We start from the raw sequence: 20,776 nt of genomic DNA, 5'->3' as shown, positions 1-20,776 counted from the left end.
CATCTTTGCTGCCATCTGTAGGTAACTTGGGTGGTACAAAGGAGACAAGAGGCAAGTTTGAATCAGTCCAGATATTATTCGTCCTGTGATCGGTACCTGTGTCCGTGAGAAAGCATGATGTTCTTGTTACCTGCCCCTCCCGATGTCAGCGTTAAAATTAGTCAGAAAAAGTTAAAACGTACAACAGCTTGGCTTTGTCTCCCCTTGTACCTTAAAGTAATCTGGCAACTGAGGAAATAAAATAAGGAAAATTGAGGATCCATGCTATTTTGCAGCATTGTTACACCATGATATGCACTGGAACACCTGTAATTTTGACTATAAATATGGAATATACTTCTGGGTGTATGTCTGGTAGTTGAAACTCAGTTTCTTTTTCAAAATGTTTTAGCAAAATTGTTACTGTAAAGAAAACTTTTCAAAAGAAAAATAAGACAAAAGCAGATAGGTTGATCATATTTTTAAACCCATTATGATCAATTTTGGAAATCTGAAATTAAACAAGTGAGGCCAGAAATTGAAATATTTGATTTAATGACTGCACAATTTTAATACATAAAAATAGATACTTAGTAATGAACAAGTTTATACAAACCAGATTTCTTTTGTACGGTACAAAACAATGATGGAGATAAACAAAAAATTTGCTGGATTACAGGGCAAGACAAAAAGAACAACAAAACATCCATTGAGGAAAAGTTTCAAAATGATCAGAGGCTTATTTCATAAATACAGTGCAATGCTTTCATTTAACAAATACAAAATTTACTATTTCATTTATCAACATCAGGAAATATATAAAATGTCATTGAATGACAATCTTATTTAAAAACTGATGCAAATACAATAGCCTTTTTAGAATTCTGAGGTAATATTACACAGTAAATCAAAAAGCTTCAATAAATAAAACTAAACCCAAGGCAAAGTGCAATTCAGTGAAAATAAGAAGATAAAGCTTTTATTTTAACAATAATAGATAAATAGTTATTAAAAGTGGGCTTAAGCCATAAAAAAATATTTTGGCTAATTTGCCGTGTTTTCAGACAAACTGTATAGCTATTTATTCATAAGCCAACCTTCCGTGAGTCCAATTCTACAGAGAGGGGAAAGGGGGGAGGTGTTTGTTTCCAGATTTCTTACCTACGTCCACCACATTCCGCTGTTGGAAATTTAACATTGCTTGAAGCTATCTAGTTCATTCAGTGCAATGGTGAAAGTTTCATTTATTTCTCAACATCTAAAATCCTGTAAATTAAAATTTACTTTAAAATCTCCATTTGAGAGAAAATGTAAAATGCACAAGTTTGAAGAGCTGCTTTTAACACTCTCTGTGCTAACCTAGTTTTGTTCCAGGCTGAAGTCAATGGAAATTTTATTACTGGTTTCAAGGAGAGCAAAATGAATACAGTGCCAAATATTTTAAAATATCCTACTATTTATCTCTGCTTTAATAAAACAGTAAAATTGCCAGTACCTTCTCTAAGAAATAGAATAAAATTTACACTTAGCTATTGGAAGAAAATCCACAACAGCTTTGAAACTACAGATTAGGCAGATTAATTTGTTCACCATGTGTAAATCTGTTGGTTGTATGTAAATGATACAGAAAGGGAAAACAAGAATAATATAATATTTTACTCTTATTGCAAATAAGTAACTGAGTACAGACACTACAAGATATTTAAGCATCCATGTCCCAGCAGAAGTCAATGGGGAAAGCTGACAAATTAGATGCCAAAGTGTCTTGAGCGATCTGGGCCTCATTCAGCTGAAAGAAAAATCTATAGAACACAGACTAGCTACTCATTAAAAAAAATACTATACTGCATGCTGATAAATTCTTTCTGTTTAATGAATAAACCCCAGACTTATAATTACATCTGCATTTTAGAACCAGTTTCTTTCCCAGATCCTAATTTACTAACTCAGAGCAGGCATACCAAGAATTTTTTTCATGGAGTTTGTGTAGTGAAAACCACAAAACATTGTCTTTAAATGCTGGCCTTCAAGTTAATGAAAGCATCAACATTCTTCTGAAATGTTATTGTATTCACTTTTGTCACAGCTTACTTAAGACTTTCAACAAAGTCGCTGAAAAAAATGATAGCATGATACACTACATCAGTTTTCCATGTGTTGTGGATTTAATTCTTTTCCTGAAATATTTCACCATATGTGGAATTTATTTTAAAATATCTAGTTTTATTTACTATAATGCTACAGTAGATCTGGTTAGTTTGCTGTCAAAGAATGAACATACAAGTTGCTTAATACCTGTAGTTTGAACTTGAATCCCCTCAAGCTGAAGAAACTACCTTTTAACACTCTTGTACAGTCAAGTGTAAAAGCTGAGTATAGAACATCTAAAACCTCTAATTCATAAAAAATATTTTTTTAGCAGTAAATGGCACTATCAAAACCCTATTTGTTCAAAGGCAGTTATTTACATGCTTCTTAGACAGCCTGTTTCATTGACAAGGAAATCCAGAATATTAAAACTGCATACATTTTATAAAGACTAAAATTCCTATTTGCCTTTGTGAAAATATGGCTACATGCTGTATGTTATTTTTTTTTTCCTATTATTCATGTTAATTGAAAACATTCCACCACTGGGATTAGCTAATAAAGAAATATTCTGTATATTATCTCCCAGTGGGATATCTGTGATGTAAAGGAATTATGATTAATGATAAAGTGCTACTAAGAAAAAACAGAAACAAACTATAACTTAGAAATTGTCTTAGTTGTGTTTCATTTATCAAATAGACTAGCTTTTTGTACGAAGAAAGCTACTTTCTATGTGACAAAGCAAGCAGTAAATGTATTGCCATTCAGGAAAAACCATACACTTCATATTTAATTATTAAAAAAAAAAAAAAAAATCTAAGTTGGGTGAGACTGGCACTGTATCAAGAGACGTAACAACAAAAAGCTTAAAGGCACAATTAGAAGAGAGTGAATGCTACATAAAAATGCTGTTCTTAAAGTATTTAATTTTATTCTAGACCAAAACCCTCTGCATTTGAAATTCCAATGATCAACTTTTGCTTCAGTTCCTTCTTGTTCTTGTAAGGAGGGAGACAAAGCTGGTTGAAGCAGGTATGGGCCACAGGTAACCTAAAATAATTAAAAAACCCCACAAAAAACCACATTTAATAATAATACAATAGAAACAGAACACTACAAACTGCCTACACATTTTCAGTTAAACATTACTTAAATAAGAAACGCTGTAAAAGGAACATTTTTCCTAATGTTGATGGTTCAAGTGCTGTTAAACACACATAACACCACTGTTGGTCACATGCACCTCAGGTGAATTTGTTTGCCTGCAACTGCCTCCCTGCCTTTCTTTTTTTGTTAAGTTGGAAACATCTCCCTCCAGGTATTGGAAACTCCAGGTACCACGTGACTTCAAACTCAGTTTTTCTCTAAATACAAAATCTGGGTATAATCAGAATCCACAACGTGAAGAAGGAAGGTGGGTCCTGCAGTAGGTATAGAGACACCTAGATGAACCACAGTTACTGTAAGGATACAGAACTCAAAGTTCAGCCTGGTAAAATACATCCTTACAGACACATGCCTCAGTGCAGAGCACTGAGGAGCTGATTGAAGCCCTGGAAAAACAACAGTTCACAAGTTTTGGTCTTAGCCATACCAACACCTTCAGCTTCGAGTTTCTTCTGAGAGCTGAGTTTGAATATATATTGCAGGTACCTCTTAGGATTGCCTGACTGAATGAAACACTGGAAACTCTTCTCCTCACTAGAACGGACTGGTTTGATGAGAACTGTTCTTCAGTAGCAGAAGCATTTGTTTTGCCATCAGTATGAGATGCCACTAACATCCTGCCTCATAGCCCCAGGCAGTAAGAAGCTATGGCACCTTCTTGCCTTTTATATTCTCAAGTGACACGCAGGACAGCACTAAGGATATAGACTTGTCCTACAGCTGATTACTCGGGGCGGGGGAGAGAGGAGAAAGACAGTGAGCTGAAGCTCAACCTGACATTTGGAATTAACCCAACACACTGAAAAATTTCTAAAACTTGGACACTTAGAAGTTAAATTTTAGTACGTGACTCAAAAGCTCTCTAGTTCTGTTTTCATTGAAGCCCTCAGTCTTTTGAATGGGAGCAGCTTGGCCTTTGGTCATGAGCAAATGTTCTTGAAAGGGTGTGGAATCCCCCGAGATCTGGAAACCCAAGCTACTTCCCCCTCCCCGCCCTTTAAACAAGCAAGCAAAGATCTGTTAATCAGACTGGAGTCACGTGCTTCAGAATTTGGAAAGTTGGGAAACTGGATATTAATTTGGTAATTCTTACTGCTGTTATACTCTGATCCTATTGTGTGAGCAATGCAATGCCAACATGTCTATGTTCATCCCTGCGCAGGCAGTCTGACTGCAACAGTTATCTTGCAGAACACAGACCTACATAATTTTAAAATGCACACTATTTCAAAACACATTTTCCCATTTTTAAGAAAAAGAACAATTTACAGGAGAATGAACTTAAACAGAGATTCAGCGTTGACTGGTTTTTCTTCATTTTTCATCAGATCCTTATGTTCCTTTAACATGTTACTGGAACCAGTTATTAGAGCTCATTGAATAAAGCATTAGAAATACCACAGTAATGAGATAAATCCAATTTAAAAACAAAATCAAAATTTATTTTGTTTATGCATTTAATTCAGCTCTCCACAGAAAACCCAACAAAATTTTGACTTTAAAAATATAGTTCCATTTAAGTATTTTGATTACCCTAAATGTTTGAGAAATCTAGGTAAAGCCAGTAATTACTGCTTAGCAGCAATTACTGTTTAGCAGTGAGCTTCAGAGCAGTGAGCTTTTCTATACAGTTTTCCAAATTATTTAAGGTGACTTTCTCCAATCTTGAGAAGCAAAATATTAGCTGGAAAGTATGTGGAATTTCTCAAGTCGATTCAATACAAAATAAAACACTACCAGAAACATAAGAACTTGGCATGAACAATTTAACCTTCACAATGAAATTACAAGGCTGCTTTGTTCCTATTTCTTCTCAGCAACCTCTGTATCAGCCATACACTTACTCACCAGAGACCCTAAAGGAATGCTATATCTTCTCAGCCATACATGTTAAAATTCTTATTTAGACCATCAAGAAAGAATACAAGCATTTTCTGCAACTGCAAGGGCTGCTATACATAATGACAAACAGACTCAATGAATTCAGAAAAATCCATGGTGATTCACAGTACATTTTCATTAGCTCAGCTGTCATGTTAGGAACAATTAAACAAATAATTTATTTGCATTGAAAACATGTAAGGAATCTCTATAAATAAAGAATTCCTGGCCTCAAATGTAAACATTGACTGCAGAATCAATTTTGTATTAGATGGTCACCTGCAAAACCTACGCAATCAATAAATGGGTATAATAACGTTTTGAAGACAAACTAAAGGAGTCCATGCAGTTTCTTCCTTATACATTAGTTTGCTCTTCTTTAAAAAGACATTCAAGAGTGATAAGGGCTCTCAGGAAATAATTTAACAAAAAATTTAAAAAATCCAGAAAACTACTTACCAATTAGTGGATGTTTCACTCTTTGAAATCTTGAAATTCAAATCAGCCATTCCTCCCACAGGTACTCTATCGCTTCCTGTGGCAAAATGTAGCAGCTTCTTTTGAAGGTCAAGAGAAAATCCAAGCACTACATCCCAAAAGTATCTATGTTCAGGGCAGAGGGAGAAGAAAATGAAGTAAGATGCAATATCATGACAAAACAGTATGAGGATAATAATACAACCGCAAGTACTACATGATGAATGTCACTTACTGAGAATTTAGTTAATGTAATATATAGGACATCAGTAGTATCCTAATATACAAGGTTAAATAAATTCCTAAGGACCTGACAAGTACAAATGTTTTATGAATTTTGGAATGGTGTCTTGTCAAATGATGCCCAAACCCACTTTTCTATAAAAATATAAATGCCTTCTATTCACTAATATAAATGTCCTTAGTATCAAATAGAATTGGAAGAGAAAAAGCATATTTTTATTATCCAATCTTCTAAAAAGAGACTCAGATTTCACTATGCAGGATTTGAAGCTACTCTTTTTAAACTGTCTCCATTTCAATCTGATCATAACCTTTTAAAGGTATTCAGCAACATATTATGCCATTAAGGATCTAACACTTCCTTTTTATAGATAATTTCATAGTGTCTTTGTCTTATTTGGAAATGGGTTTTTAAAACTTCAATCATTCTCAGATTATGCTTGAAGAGATTATTCCCAACGGTCTACCATTCCATGGTGTTTTTAAACTCAGTAATTAGAATGAAAAAAATTAAGCCTACCGTATAGTAAGATCAGTTTTTTGGTAGCCCTCATATTGAGTACTTCGCTGTAAAGCAGACATATCCAGCTCAGGACAGGCCTGCCACAGACAAGAATTTCAACTTCTTCTGGACGAAGTAGCTGCCAGAAATTAAGGATAAAATATTTAATTTTTTTTAAAGATGAGAAGTGATGCTACTAGATTCAGATTAAATTTTTCATTTGGCATTATAGAAAAAATAACAGAATATAATTCAATATAAATCTATAACTTCGATACATACTGTTTTATAGAAAAATGAATTCCTCAGTACTTTGAAGAATCTCTTACTACTCTATATAGTAAAAAGCAAATTACTGGATAACATCATATTTTAGCGTATTTCTTTTGTTCCTCACTTTTTTTTCATTCTTACATTTATTACACTGACTTGCTTGTCATCTGATGGGTCAGGAAGGAAATTAAATTTGTACATATGGAATTCAGAGGGAGGGTCTTGATCTCAATTTTGGTTACAACTTCTATTTCATTTACACTGAAAAGTCTCAATGTAGGTTGATGAGTAGCAGTGGCTGACAGAACTTGACTCTTAGTTGTACACACTGCTGCGCAAAGCAAATACAATAACAATAAACCATGTTTAACAACATGGTAGCTAAACATACACCTGCAGAACCTACTTATTCATTTACTACAACATCGTTAAATTGCATGAAAGTATATCATGGCATTTCAATGGATTTTCATTCTCCTTCCAGAACCTTCCCTGCCGTTAGTCAGATCTCACTTTGGTGCAAGTGTGTCATACTTGGCTAATTTCACAGGAATGAAGAAAATCTCATGCAAATTGTAATTGCCTCTTCTTTCTCTTCTTACTGCACAAGGGATGATGTAAGTTACAAAAGGCATTCCAACAGCCAAACAGGAAGAATGTTTAATCTCAACCTCACTGAGTGTTCTTCCTGCAAAAAGTAATAGGTGTTTTCAGCGGAGTCACTCAAGAGCACACAGACATAGTTGCTCTGCTGCTCGTAACTGTAGGGAATACATTCACACGAGAGCCCATGAAGTGTCTGTGAATGCATACTGATAAACCTAGCTTGTGGAGCTTTGTTTATCTGTTTTCAATGGAACGCTACAGTTGATTACATTCTTAATTTCTTCTGCTTATGTTGGATTAATCAACTGCATTGATTAATCAAGATTCTTCATGAATCCTAAAATCATCCAGCATAATTTGTTTAATTTAGATGTCATTGTCACATATTTGAAACAGAAGTGTTATGTTTCATTTTATTCTTACCAGTAATGCATATGAAGCACAGACACTATGAAATCCGTAATAGAAAGCTGCAAATTGTTTGTAGATTGATTTGTTGAGAAGAAAATCAACATAGAGCTGCACGTATTCTAAAAAAGAAAAATATTTTATTTTGTTACATCATAATAATTTTAAATAATAATTTGTTGTGCTCTCAAATTGTACTGAATTAAGAAAAATGAATGCATTTCATTTTAGATACTATTAAATTGGTAGGCATACCAGAAAGGACTACAGTAATTTAATTTTCACTTTGTTAAAGAAAACACAGGCTTTTAAGAAGGAAAAAAAGGACAAACTTAAATCTGCCAAATATGTGTAGTTAATATGTATTGAAGTACCTTTCCTATTCTGATTTGTGACTGGAATTTTATCTCCATTTGGCTTTAAGTTGTAAGATTTTATAACACCAAATTCTTCCTGAAAAACCTTGAGAAAAAGAGGAGTCAAGGTCAGTTCTGGAAAATACATTCATATACTCACAAATTATAAAGCTTGTCTTTATTATTTAATGTATTTCACCTGTCTCTCTCTTTAGCACATGCTGTAATTCTGAGGGTTGTAGGGTTTTTAAAAATTAAGTATTACAATTTTCAACAAATTGCTCAAGAAATTGGTATTCAAAGTAGAAAAATTTACCCTGTTACACAGTGGCATATCAAACTGACCTGCAGGCTCTGGAGCCACAGGGTTTTTCATACAACAGAACAATTTAGGAGCATCAAATACAATTAAGAAGGTATTTGTTCCACTGTAGCTCAGCTAGAAACTCAAAAGTAAACACTTTACAAAAATTCTCATATGATCTGACAATAATGTAATTCAAAGCTGAGGGGAAAAAAAAGGTCAATACTAGTCCAATAAACATCCATAAACCAGCATGAACTTTTACTAAATAGTATGTGTTCTAAAACAATGAATAAATGAAAAAGGCTTTCTTGATTGAAGTAGCAGACATACAGGTCAGGACAAAGCGTATAAAATAACCAGAGTAAGCTTTGACTAGCATCTGGGTTAGTCAGAGAAAGGATTGTTTTGCAGCCAGATGAATTCCACAAACCAGGTCACCGATTGCAAGGTGATGGTGTCAGAGCAAGCAAAGAGCTGGAAATGCACCAGCAGCTGGCCATGCGACCCTGGCAGTCAGTACTCGGATCCACCTCCGCTGCCGGGGGACAACAGCTGAAAGCCCCGTAATGAGCCAGCCTCTGTATGCCCCGAGGCCCCAGGACTAGACTGGTTCTTGAAGCAAGCTTTAATGCCCGTGCAGTTATATTGCAAACAATCAGCAATCACACAGTAGTAGGCCACTCCATTGCAGAAACATTGGTAAAAATCACTGAACGAGTTTGAGAATTATAATTGTATATTTAATGACCTGAAAGGTTGAGTAAAAATCCTCTTCGACATTGCCTTCATAGGATAGAAGTTCACTTAGTCCATGGGCCAGTTCCTACAATATGAATAAAAACTCTAGTAAATCTACAAAACTAAGTGATGTACTTTGCAAGGACATGCCAGAATGATTACTTTATACAGAAAGTATCTTGGAAAAAGCTGTATGTTCAAAATGCGTACACAAAGAAAAACATACTGCTTAATTAATATGTGTGTATATATATTTATTTATTTTTATTTCAGTATAAACTGTTACATTTTTCTTTTTACTACAGAAAATGTGTCTAGAATGCTCATATCAGATTTTGGTATTCTAACTTCAAGTAGATCAACAAAAATTCTGCTATGCTAGAAACATGGAGAAACTTCTGGATTCAACAGAAAAAGTAGACTCTACCAGCCTGTGCTGAAAAAAGGGCTGTTTTCAAAGTTTATAATTCAAGCATTAAATATAAATAAAACAGGTTTTAAATTGGTAATTTAGCCTCTGAAAAAAGGTAATACTTACGGGCATAATCTGAAACAGGTCATCTAATGTGACATCACAGATGCCTACAAGTGTGTTATGATCGCAAGGAACAATGGGAGGACTCAATAATTTCTTGTAGCAGCAAGGTGGGAAACGAATATCCAAGGTGATGCTATTATATACAGCAAGTCCCATAAGCTATATATGTCAAACGTTAAGGGCAAACCCCACACATCCTTATTACAGTTAATATTTTAAGTAACTTGGAAAAAGTGTTTTAAGATTTTACTCAGCATAATCTAACACATGCTAAACAAACAGAAGAAATGGAAATTATTTAATTTTTTTGGACTGACAATTTTAAATGCAGTTTTTATTACAATTAAATAGTAGTTAAAATGGTCAAATGATGCACATTGACAGAACACTGAGAATCTTCATCATAATATTCCATACAAGCATTTCTAGAATAAATTGTTCCATAGTATTGTTATGAAAAAAGTTTTTAAAGGGAACTGTAGGTATATATTTTTAATCCAAAAATTCTAGAGAAAGCTCAGTATAGCAATTTTTGTTTTAAATAAATCTAAAAGCATAAAGACAAACCTGCACTGGCACTACAGCTCATCAGCTAGCACCTTTAAGTGTATCTTGTGAAACAGATTTGAAATTATACCAAAAATTAGAAGAATCCAGTTCACGATTCAGCTTCACTAGAATAGAATAGTTCAGTTGGAAGAGACCTACAACGATCATCTGGTCCAACCGCAATCGGTAAAATGGGGACATCATCATCTCATTTTAGTGGAGTTATAAGCATGTATTATCATAAATCATTTGTCTGAGGACTTCATATCTGAGCACAACAGAAAACCTAGGAGATAAACTTATGCTCAAAATAGCATGTGGCTTCCATTCAGTTAAAAAAAAAAAGCCACATACTGATCAACAGGGACATAAACGAAATATTAATGCATACAGGCTCATTTATGTTTACTGAATGAAACTCAGAGGTGTAAGTACATAAAAACTTACAACTTATACACAAAAAAGTTGTATGTTTAATCTTAATTCTAGTATTTTCTGACTGTAAAACATACCACGTACCCACATACCACCATTTTCTTCCTATTTTTAGTTCACTTGCTTGAACGACATTCTTTTTATATATTTAAAATGGAACACACTTGTATATACAACATCTGAATGAGCTTTAATCAATGCCTTATTTCATCCCCGTACCAACTCATTGAATGGCTGTTTGTTTAGCACTGTCTAGCAGACATAAAAGGATACAGCTCCAACCAATCGGAATTCAGAATAGTTATCGCACTTAAAGCTGCTGAACCAATGGCAGTGCGAGTCCTTGTGGTAGGTGAACATGCCTGCAGAACGGGAACGGTGGCCTTTACAAAGCCTGAGCTTCAATAAAAAGTGGTACAAAACCTCATCTTTCTCACATATGCACCCTTAAAAGTGCTCCTAGGAGTGCCCATATCTCCACGCTTGTTCTCAGCCCCGTCTTCCCACCCACAGCAGGAGCCTCCAGGTGCTTGCGGAAGGACCACCAAGGGCAGCGCCAAGCCTGAAGCAGGCCCAAGCCCACCAACCCTGATGGCTGCCGGTGCAATGTGTTCTTCAGTGCCTCCAGCCGTGGATATTCTGCACTGTCTCTGTGCAATCTGTTTCTTCACTGTACTTCATCATCTGTACAGCCAGAAACGTTAATTGTCTAACCAAAAATTTTCTTGCTGCAATGTAGACCCATTTCTTCCTCCCTTCCTGGGTCAATAGCAGATGACAATCTTTAAAAATGCTGGCATGAATCCCGTAAGTTTTACCTTCTTAGAACAGAAAGCCGTAAAACGTTTATCTTATACACACACTAGCAGCAAAGGGGTATGGTTCCTATTTTCTGTCAAAAAATTCTATCAGAGAAGTTAAAAAAAAAACCCCAAACCACAAATACCCTAAAAAAACCACTCACTGGTCTAAATGACAAGCTAGATCCTACTGAAATCACGACTATAGACTAGTTTGACTGCTATTTGCGTCGGATATGGATCATTCTGTTTTAAAGAGTGATAGAAAGTAAAAACCTACATAATGAAACCATGTAACAGCTTTAAGATGCCTAGGAAGTATTGCTCAGAGAAACAAGACACTTACACTCTAGTTAAGTGTGCACTAACAGTGAAGTTTAGCTTTAGTTTTACGCTGAGGGTGGTGAAGCACTGGAACAGGTTGCCCAGAGAGGTGGTGGATGCCCCATCCCTGGAAACATTCACGGTCAGGTTGGACGGGGCTCTGAGCAACCTGATCTAGTTGAAGATGTCCCTGCCCATGGCAGGGGGTTGGACTAGATGACCTTTAGAGGTCCCTTCCAACCCAAACTATTCTATGATTCTAAGTTAACTTCAGCAATGCAGAAGTAAATTGGATAAAACATGATGACTGGTTTTAATTTGTTGGGATTGAATGGGCCGACAGTTTATTATTGTTTCCACAGTCAGTGTACAAACCAAAGCACTGAATAGTTCTAAGGACATCTTGTATGCAGTAGCTCACCACATCTGTGTTTGAAGACAAAATTGGGGAAAAATAATATTTAAATGAAACAAACTCCTTTGGATTAAAAAAAAAGAATAAAAATCCAACTGAGCTCTCAGGGACATCTAGTTTTTATGACAATGTATAGGTAAAACTCCGCCTTCAAATTCCACCCCCCCCGAAAAATCTTAACTTTATCTTTTGAACTTAAGCTCAAAAAGGTGCTCATCACAAAATGTTTAGACAGTGCCTCTACCAGAAGCAACAGAACAGTTGCATGTAAGGCAGAGCAAGGTTCACATACTGAAATATGGCAGTGATGCTGGAACAAAATAGGTCTCAAATCCCATTTATTAATTGTCCGCAACAAGATGGAGAAAGCATCGTAACACACATAGGAGGGCAGACAACTGCGTTAACTGGGAGTTCTTTAATTTCAGGGGTTAAATCTGCAGGATCAGCTAACCTGGAAAGGGTAATAACAGTGATGTTTTCCTATGTTTTTCCTTCCAAACTTCTGACACACATTATTTGCAACTTAAACATTAAAGACGGCAGAGTATACAGTCCCGTTCCAAGGGACAAGAACATTTCTGAACTCCTCCCACACTTGACTGATGGTCGTATTAATGAAAGAATTTACACTTTAAAGTGAGGAAGCCTGCCAGAGCTGGTGAAAAAAAAATTACTCTCAAATGTTTCCAAACTCATCAGTTACCAAGCTCTGCTGACAACACATTTTTACTAACAGAACTGTCAAACTTAGAGAACACTTTCTCCAGGATAAATTGCTTCCTATTAAGGTTGTTATCACCAAATGTCATCTCTCCACACAGACCCCTTTTTACTGGAAGAAGGGCTATAGGCAAATAATGATCTCAGAAGATCTGAGGACATATTTATGACTCAAAACTCTGGACCTTTGGAAGGACTCCTATAAACAACAGAGGACCATGCATTTAAGGGACATGGACACTTCCAGGCAAAGACAGACAAGCTCTTGCATTCTACCAATGACCGTCAGGTGTTATGCTGAAGTCCCTGGAAATCAATGTTTCTAATATAAGAGCCAGCCTGGGAACACTTTAACCCATTATAACATCAGCAATGTATCCATGCACAGCTGAGGAAAGCTGACTCATTTGAGAAATATTAGAGTGGGGAAAAAAAACCCACCCAGCTCCATCTACAGCAATATAAAACAAGTAGATTGAACTGCTTGTTTATGAATGCTCATTCATGTCTTCCAATCTCCCATTTACTCAAAAAAAATCTTCCTTTTTTCTTCCCCCTTGGGCCTGCAAATATCATTATGGGCTCCAGGTCCTGGTAACAGCAGAGGCAGGCTATTTCATTCAGTCTCACATCTGCCTATACTGTCTCTGCACCTGGCTGAAGGACCTTTCTATCCTGAGAGCATCTCAGGCCACTTTAAGAATACTGGCCACACAGATACCCCAAACAGAATATATAACGACAAAGATTCAAGTGAGAACTAATCTCTACCTATACTAATCACAGAAATAGTGCTACAACTTGCAGACACTATCAGTGCAAATGGAAACCACTGATACACAGGAGGCCAGAGTCAGCAGTTTGCCAGAAATGAGCATAACAGCATCCAACTGTAGCTACTTACAAAAACCAGGAAAACTCCCTAAACTAGCAATATGAAGACAGCTGAGGACAGTGTAAAAACAGAAAATGCAGCATGAGAAGAAAGAGGCAAGGATAGCATGTGACAAATACATTTGGCCTTATCTCCACTTGAATAGAATCATAGAATCATTAAGGTTGGAAAAGACCTCTAAGATCATCGAGTCCAACCGTCAACCCAACACCACCATGCCCACTAAACCATGTCCCTAAGCGCCTCATCTACAGGTCTTTTAAATACTTCCAGGGATGGGGACTCAACCACTTCCCTGGGCAGCCTCTTCCAATGTTTAACCACTCTTTCAGTAAAGACATTTTTCCTCATGGCCAATCTAAACCTCCCCTGGCGCAACTTGAGGCCATTTCCTCTCATCCTATCGCTAGTTACTTAGGAGAAGAGTCTGACACCCGAATATTTGCTAAGCCATCTACTTCAGAGGCTGCTATATGTCTCTTCCTATTTTGGAACAGGAATATCATATTCCAATTACAATTTGGTTCCAATTTCCAATTGCAACCAAACAACATATTAAGCTAAATGGAAGAACGTTATTCTTAAATCCAAATATACGAATTCACACATATACTTGTGTGAATTCTAGAAAATTTCCAAGGGCAAACAAGTGTCAGTGTTTCAATGGCTTGCACAGTTTTTGCTTCTTAGCTTGTTAGTAGGTCTAGCAATTCACTAACACTCATAGAAAACTCATAAGAGTTTTCTACTCAGAAGAGAAATGGAAACAACCGTTTCAAAGGCCTGATTCCATTTGAGTTATAACAGATTTAAATTATCCTTGTCCTACTCCATAAAATAATTGATGGCCTTCTCCCATCTGCCCAGAGGTAAATCAAGATCCTGTCTCTGGATAGAGATGGAAACACTGTAACGACACAAGATACATCAGAGGAAGAACTTCAAGGAAAATCTACTGCTAGTCTTGAATCCCCCTGCTCGTATCCAATATGCTCACTAGCCTAGGGATACTAACAAATCATAAACATTGAGCCTCTGATTTCTGAAACAAGGTTTAGCGTGACCAGAGTCTTAAAAAGCTGAATCCTAATTTTAATTCTAAACCTTTCCATTGATAGAGATTTGTTCACCCTCTAATTTTGCCATACCACTGAAGCAAAATCTCAGTTTTTCAGCAATGCTTGAACCTCCTTGTCAAAAGCCAAGATCTTCAAAGCTCTTCAAGTACTTCCCACTCTCTTCCACCTTCCTCTATGCGAGAACTTCTCATCTATATACAATTCTAAGTTGCCCGCTTTTGTTTTTACATCAATTAGTAACTGGTCTGCCTAATACTGGATTAATGAAGAATTCTTATCCATCACTGTTTTGATAATTTAAAGTGAACAAATTTTCACGTTGTACTTAAGAACATTTATGAGGACTCACCATAATCTGGGTGAAAAATCTGGCGAATCAGAAGAAGAAACCATTCTTTTGTCAGGCCACCCATATCAAGACCAGCTTCCCCTACAAATGTGACTTTCAACTTCTTTTTCAGATCTGCCTTCTTCCTTGCTAGCTATTGCAAAATAGGTAGGGAAGAAGGAGAAGAAGATGATTTAACATATTATCACTGCCTCTAGCCATAGAGAACACATCTCTCTGTCTCTACCGCTCTTGCTTTGTTTAAACTAGCAATTTGCATCATCTCCTATTAATAGGTCAAAACTATATTAAAACAATGATTGAATTGCAGAAGCAAGACAATCGTGACTACTTGACGTCATCTACCTTGCACATCGTGCCACACTCCAGGCTTGAAAAGAAGTTAGGTGGTATGCAAACAGGCTTTTAATAAGCTACTGGATACGATGAATTGAGTCTGTCTGGCATATTTTGGACTTGTATAATTTTTTACCTGCACAGAAGCCATTCTGCCAGGAAGAAATGATAGATAAAAAAAATTAGACATCCTATGGAGATATTTAGAAATAAGGAGGTAGCTAAAACTTTCAATATTTGGACATTGTTCTGTTCAGCATAAGATACCTGCCAGCAAGTATCAGCTGTTTTGTAAAACTGTTTTTTAGACAATGGAACAAGCTCTTTTCATTCCTTTGTCCTAAGAGACAGCATTTCATCCAGGTATGCAAAAGACCTGCAAAGAATTAGATTACAGCCTTTCACAATTAGCAATGATCTTTCAGATCAAGTCCCTATATAATTTTTCTTTAAATCACTAATTACTGGCCAACTCCCGAGAAAGTGTTTAAACCAGTCAGGAAGATGCATGTGCTAAAATAATTTCTATGTTGTTAGCTGCTCAAGTAAATTCCTGTGGCACAAATTTTATAACTGTAGGTATTTGTATTATTTGACATAAAGTATTTATTAGCTGATGTGATTTTCCTTTGCAAATTATTTTTTTTAATTCGAAATACAAATAAGACATCTTTCCCCCACTTTCCATTCCCCACACTTTTGAGAATATGGATAATATAATACATTCTTACTCATCCCTGAGATGAGTAGAAGAAAAGATCAGAAATAAATAGGAGACTATTTTGGCTATCAGAAATCTCGAAGTTGCTCTTGGTTATTTAAGTGTGGTAAAAAAATCCCTACAATACCTGAGGGAAAGCAATATTGCCACTCATATTTCTTCTATCTTAGGAGAGAAGGCCAAAATAGACAGGCTTTAATCTAGGAAAAAAAAGTTTAAACTTCTGTTTTCTGAACATGAGTAATCAGAACTTGTTTGGTCTTGTTTTCACCACTTGGACTTATTTTTCAATACCATCAGGCTGTTTTTAGTGTTGAGTAAGTGTAGGGAACTAGATTTCATTAAATAATGTTAATTAGCAAGGTTCTGGAGACTGATGGAGACTGAAGAATTGCCTCCTTTAATGGACACATCTGTTTCATTTCTAAAAAAGGAAATATTACCTTCAAGAATGTGAGGAATTAGTTAAAAATCAAGAACTTAAGAAAAGAAAGCCTAAAATAATTCTTATAGGATAGAGAAGTTAGTGACGGAAAAGAATAAAAATATCCCAAGAATTAGAACAGAACAAACTCATTAGTGATTAGTCACTTACTATTCATGCTCCTATCATGGAACCAAGTCCTATATAACCTGGTAATTATGCACTGTATTCTAAGACGAAAACTGCAAACACAAATACATACCACGTGGCATGCAAACATGTATGTTTATTATAGGCTTAGTATGGAGCAGTATGAGGACAGAAAATAAAGTTCATAATGTCTAACCCAATCTAATCTGCAGCACTGCTATTGTGACAATAATTCAGTTCTCTTTATTTAGTATTATACAGTTATATTCCCAATCTCTTAGCGCAGAAAGATTTAAATATGACTTATCAAACTGAAATCTAAGTGTGATAGCTATTCTGCAGCAACACACCATTTAATTACATTTTTTGTTACCTCATCAAGTGAATCACTAACAAGGTGCGTCCTCCTCACTTTCACATTTAGGAACAACATATTCATGTCAGGTTTCTGTCTGCGAGAGACTTTATCCACAAGGCTTTGCTATTTGAATGAAAAAGAACATCATACATGCAGTATCTTCATTTAAAAAACAAAGTGCCACACTTGTTAAATGTAAAAAGTCCTTAGTATCTTGCATTAAAGACATTACCCTAATATGATAGCTGCTTCAATATCTTCTAAGAGATGGAGAGCAATTTCTTTTTTACTGCAGAGAGCATTTACACCATATTCAAACTAACGTCACCATATTCAAACTAACTTCACCATATTCAAACTCACTTATCAGGAAGTTTAACAAGGTGGCGGCAATTGTGCAACAACCTTTTCAACTCCCCAGAGAGTTAAAAACATACCCATAAGATTCCAGAGACTGGCTTGTGCTTTACTTAGCTATTCACAAGGCACATCCAGCAAGACAGGAATGGATAGGCGGTGGTGCTGCCACATTGAGCACCGAGGAAACCAGTATCACCTAGCACCTGAAGAAAATTACCACTGAAGGAGGCAGACAATGCCTCTTTCAAAACAAAAGAGGCCGCCCAGAAGCAGTACCTCTTCTGTGACTTGTGAACATACAGTTGCATCTTGGTCTTCCATGACAACGTATCTTCACAGAATAAAATAGGAAACAGTCCAAAATTCTCATGGAATTTTTCTTCCTTAATTATCTTGTTAATTTATCATGCTAGCACATTATGCTGGTTTCTCAAAAAAGAAAAAAATAAAAATTACTGTAACTCTTTTTCCACAGCACTGATATTTATAAGCATCCTGAAACTAAGCACATTAAAATAAAAAATATTGAGAATCCAGCATGGACATTTGTAGACTAGGAATAGTAAACTAGCTCAAGTTCTTTTTCAGGGTAGTCCAAAATACTAGAAGTTGTGGTGAAAGGCTGTATGTAATATCAGTCTAACAAAAACTTATAGAATACCAATGGGTGATACACAAACATTTATCACTAAATGACTTACCCGTGCAATACTTATCATCTGTTGTTCTGAGTCCCTTTGAATAATAACTTTTTTTGCCGCTATAGAAATAATAAATGGATACTGACAGAAAGAAAACCTAACAACAAGAGAAAAGAAGATAAAATATTTCTTTTAGCACCTAGAATATTATTTTCTTTTTAAGAATACAGGAGCCAATCTTTGCATTATCATTCAGGAACTACCTTCCCTCCACTGACAGTAATTTGCAAATAGCTGCTGGTGTTTTTGTGTTGTACACATAGATACTCAATTCAGTAGAACAAACTTATTTGCAAATACTACTAGAAATTGTAATTAGTAATAATACTTATCCTCAATAAAGCTCTTTTTTATTGTTTATTATTATCAATAGACATAATAAAAGACAACCATCTGCTTTAAATACTAAATTTTAATTGCTACACTGAATTAAAGAAAACAATATTGTCTTCTTATTAAATACAGGAAAAACAGCTATCTCAGTGTAGCATTCTTAGGTCCGTGGTAGAAATGTTTCTGGTTTGGTTTATTTGCTGCAGAATTGATTTTCAAAGGAACTGATTTTGCACAGGTCCTTCAGATTTAACCGGGGGTTACAAGTGTTTAGGACTTCTAAAATATCAGATCACAGCCACATTCCACTGCAATCAGATAATACGAATAATTTGCAAAGACTTCAGAAATCATCAAGGTAAAATATTTTTTTGTTACTGGTTATTTTGGTAATTTTTTTGTTGATTTAGCTCATGCATCACCTAGCAGAAGTTCATATTGAAATACCCAGAGCTTCAGACTCTACATGTGCATCTTTAATCCAGACTGCATACGTGCACCCTGAATCCTGCCTGTGAGAAGCTCTGCATTCTAATGTCTTTAGGAAAGAAAGGAAAATGAGGAAAAATATTCTCACTTGGTCTCTTGGAAATCCTAATCCAAAGTGTTTTACCAAGGAGTGTTGATTTAGTTCGAAGAATTATGTATTTCAAAATATTTCATATGGAAGGTAAACCAGAACTTGCTCTTACTTGGCCTTCTTAGTTCTAAGCGTATAGTCTTGATTGCGATTCTTTGTTGGGTTTTTGTTGTTGGTTTTTTTTTTAAGTGGATGTAAAATTGGAAAAAAGTGTGGTTGTAAAAGTAAAAGAATTAAATTTACTTTAAGAATAATACAGCTATTCTGCACTTCAGCTACTCCAGAAATTATGTATCAAGCAAACTTTGTTTTGATATATGTTGAATTCCCAGTGTCCCAGCTAACTGAAAAGAACTGGAGCAGGTGGAACTGGAGCCAGTGGAAATCTCACAGCCCTTTCATAAGTTTGGATGTGGGTGCCAAAACAGCCAGATGGTGCCAATAACAAAAAAACAAAAAAAAAAATAAATTTTGAAGCTCAGCAGTATTCAGATTCCAATGCTTTCACTGAGACTATGCAAAGCCTACTGTACATTTATTGCTATCATGTGTCCACGGGTTTTGGTGTTTTTTTTTTTTTCTTTTTTCTTCCTTCCCAAGCAGAAATCAGGTATCAGACAGAAGCCTAGCCTAAAATACCTGCTTCAGTGGAGCAAACTATGTTTTCCAAGTTTTCCTCAACTGCTGCTAAAGGCAAGGAAAATTGCACACGCAATAAACAAAAAGCTACATTTGGATGGCTGATGTCTCAAATTAGCTTACTGAAAAGTCTTGAAATATGGGGAAATTTTAATTGATCTTGTGATTCAAGCTGTAAAGACTGAGTGATACATACTGATATGCTGAAAAATACAGCTATACAAAATAACATTTTTATTAGGAAAACGTTACTAAGATTTTAAACTTTAGCAGAAAGATGAAATGCCTGTTTCTCTAGTTGTTTCTAAATCATACTGCTGGCTGCCTCTCACAAGAAGAGAAATACCTGTGCAAGCTTTGAGTCTGTAAAGATTTAACTTGTGTGTTTATTTTCAGGTAACAGAAATAGTACAATTGATTTCACTGGGACAAATATGATCGGAGCCACATATATACAGGTAATTAGATACATTTTCATCATTAAGTGGTAAGTATGCACACAACACCACTTTCTATGAATGTATTGGAGGTTAAAATATGTTTGTAGTAAGACACTATTAGAAGTCTCTGCCAATAAATAATAAACTCATATTATCATCTATATTTTACATCTTTTCTCCAGTTTGCAAAGGCAGAGTGAGATTTATTACAGTCAAGCTCACATCCATGCAGTAGCAAGTATAGCAAGTAGTAGCTGTACTATGTTTTTCCAATAAAATACAGTATTTAATGTGGCTATATATACACATAAAGGGTATGTATACTATATATACACTATATATATAAGATAGATATACATAGTGTAGATACGGTGCTTTGACATACTACTTAACCAGAAACAACCAGTTATTCCTCTTACCTGTGAGAATTTCCATAACATTGCCAGTTATGATATTCTTCCATAAGATCAATATGATCAAGTGTAGAATTATAGAAATCCGTATATGAAATAATAGAAGGACTGATCAGACTATTTGCAGCATCTACAAAGAAAACACAGAAGTTAAAATACTGCCTGGATTCGGCACATCTGTTTCTA

The 20,776-nt window shown here is 35.5% G+C and overlaps 1 protein-coding gene across 1 annotated transcript in view; it reads right to left on the bottom strand.

Moving 5' to 3' along the window:
* Positions 1 to 517: 517 nt before the first annotated feature.
* The window catches only part of HECTD2 (HECT domain E3 ubiquitin protein ligase 2), a 42,641-nt gene continuing 22,382 nt past the window's right edge, over positions 518 to 20,776 (bottom strand). The window contains 13 exon segments of the mRNA XM_009278014.1: positions 518 to 3,120; positions 5,578 to 5,721; positions 6,359 to 6,438; positions 6,441 to 6,479; positions 7,643 to 7,749; positions 8,002 to 8,089; positions 9,039 to 9,113; positions 9,567 to 9,725; positions 10,824 to 10,912; positions 15,136 to 15,268; positions 17,140 to 17,247; positions 18,186 to 18,282; positions 20,597 to 20,720. Of these exon segments, the coding sequence (XP_009276289.1) occupies positions 3,000 to 3,120; positions 5,578 to 5,721; positions 6,359 to 6,438; positions 6,441 to 6,479; positions 7,643 to 7,749; positions 8,002 to 8,089; positions 9,039 to 9,113; positions 9,567 to 9,725; positions 10,824 to 10,912; positions 15,136 to 15,268; positions 17,140 to 17,247; positions 18,186 to 18,282; positions 20,597 to 20,720 (1,364 nt within the window). The 3' untranslated portion in view covers positions 518 to 2,999.

Source organism: Aptenodytes forsteri, unplaced genomic scaffold, assembly GCF_000699145.1.
Source record: "Aptenodytes forsteri isolate BGI_AS27 unplaced genomic scaffold, ASM69914v1 Scaffold15, whole genome shotgun sequence".
Classification (NCBI taxonomy): domain Eukaryota; kingdom Metazoa; phylum Chordata; class Aves; order Sphenisciformes; family Spheniscidae; genus Aptenodytes; species Aptenodytes forsteri.
Note: the sequence above shows the minus strand (reverse complement) of the source record. Positions and strands in the feature narration are given on the sequence as shown.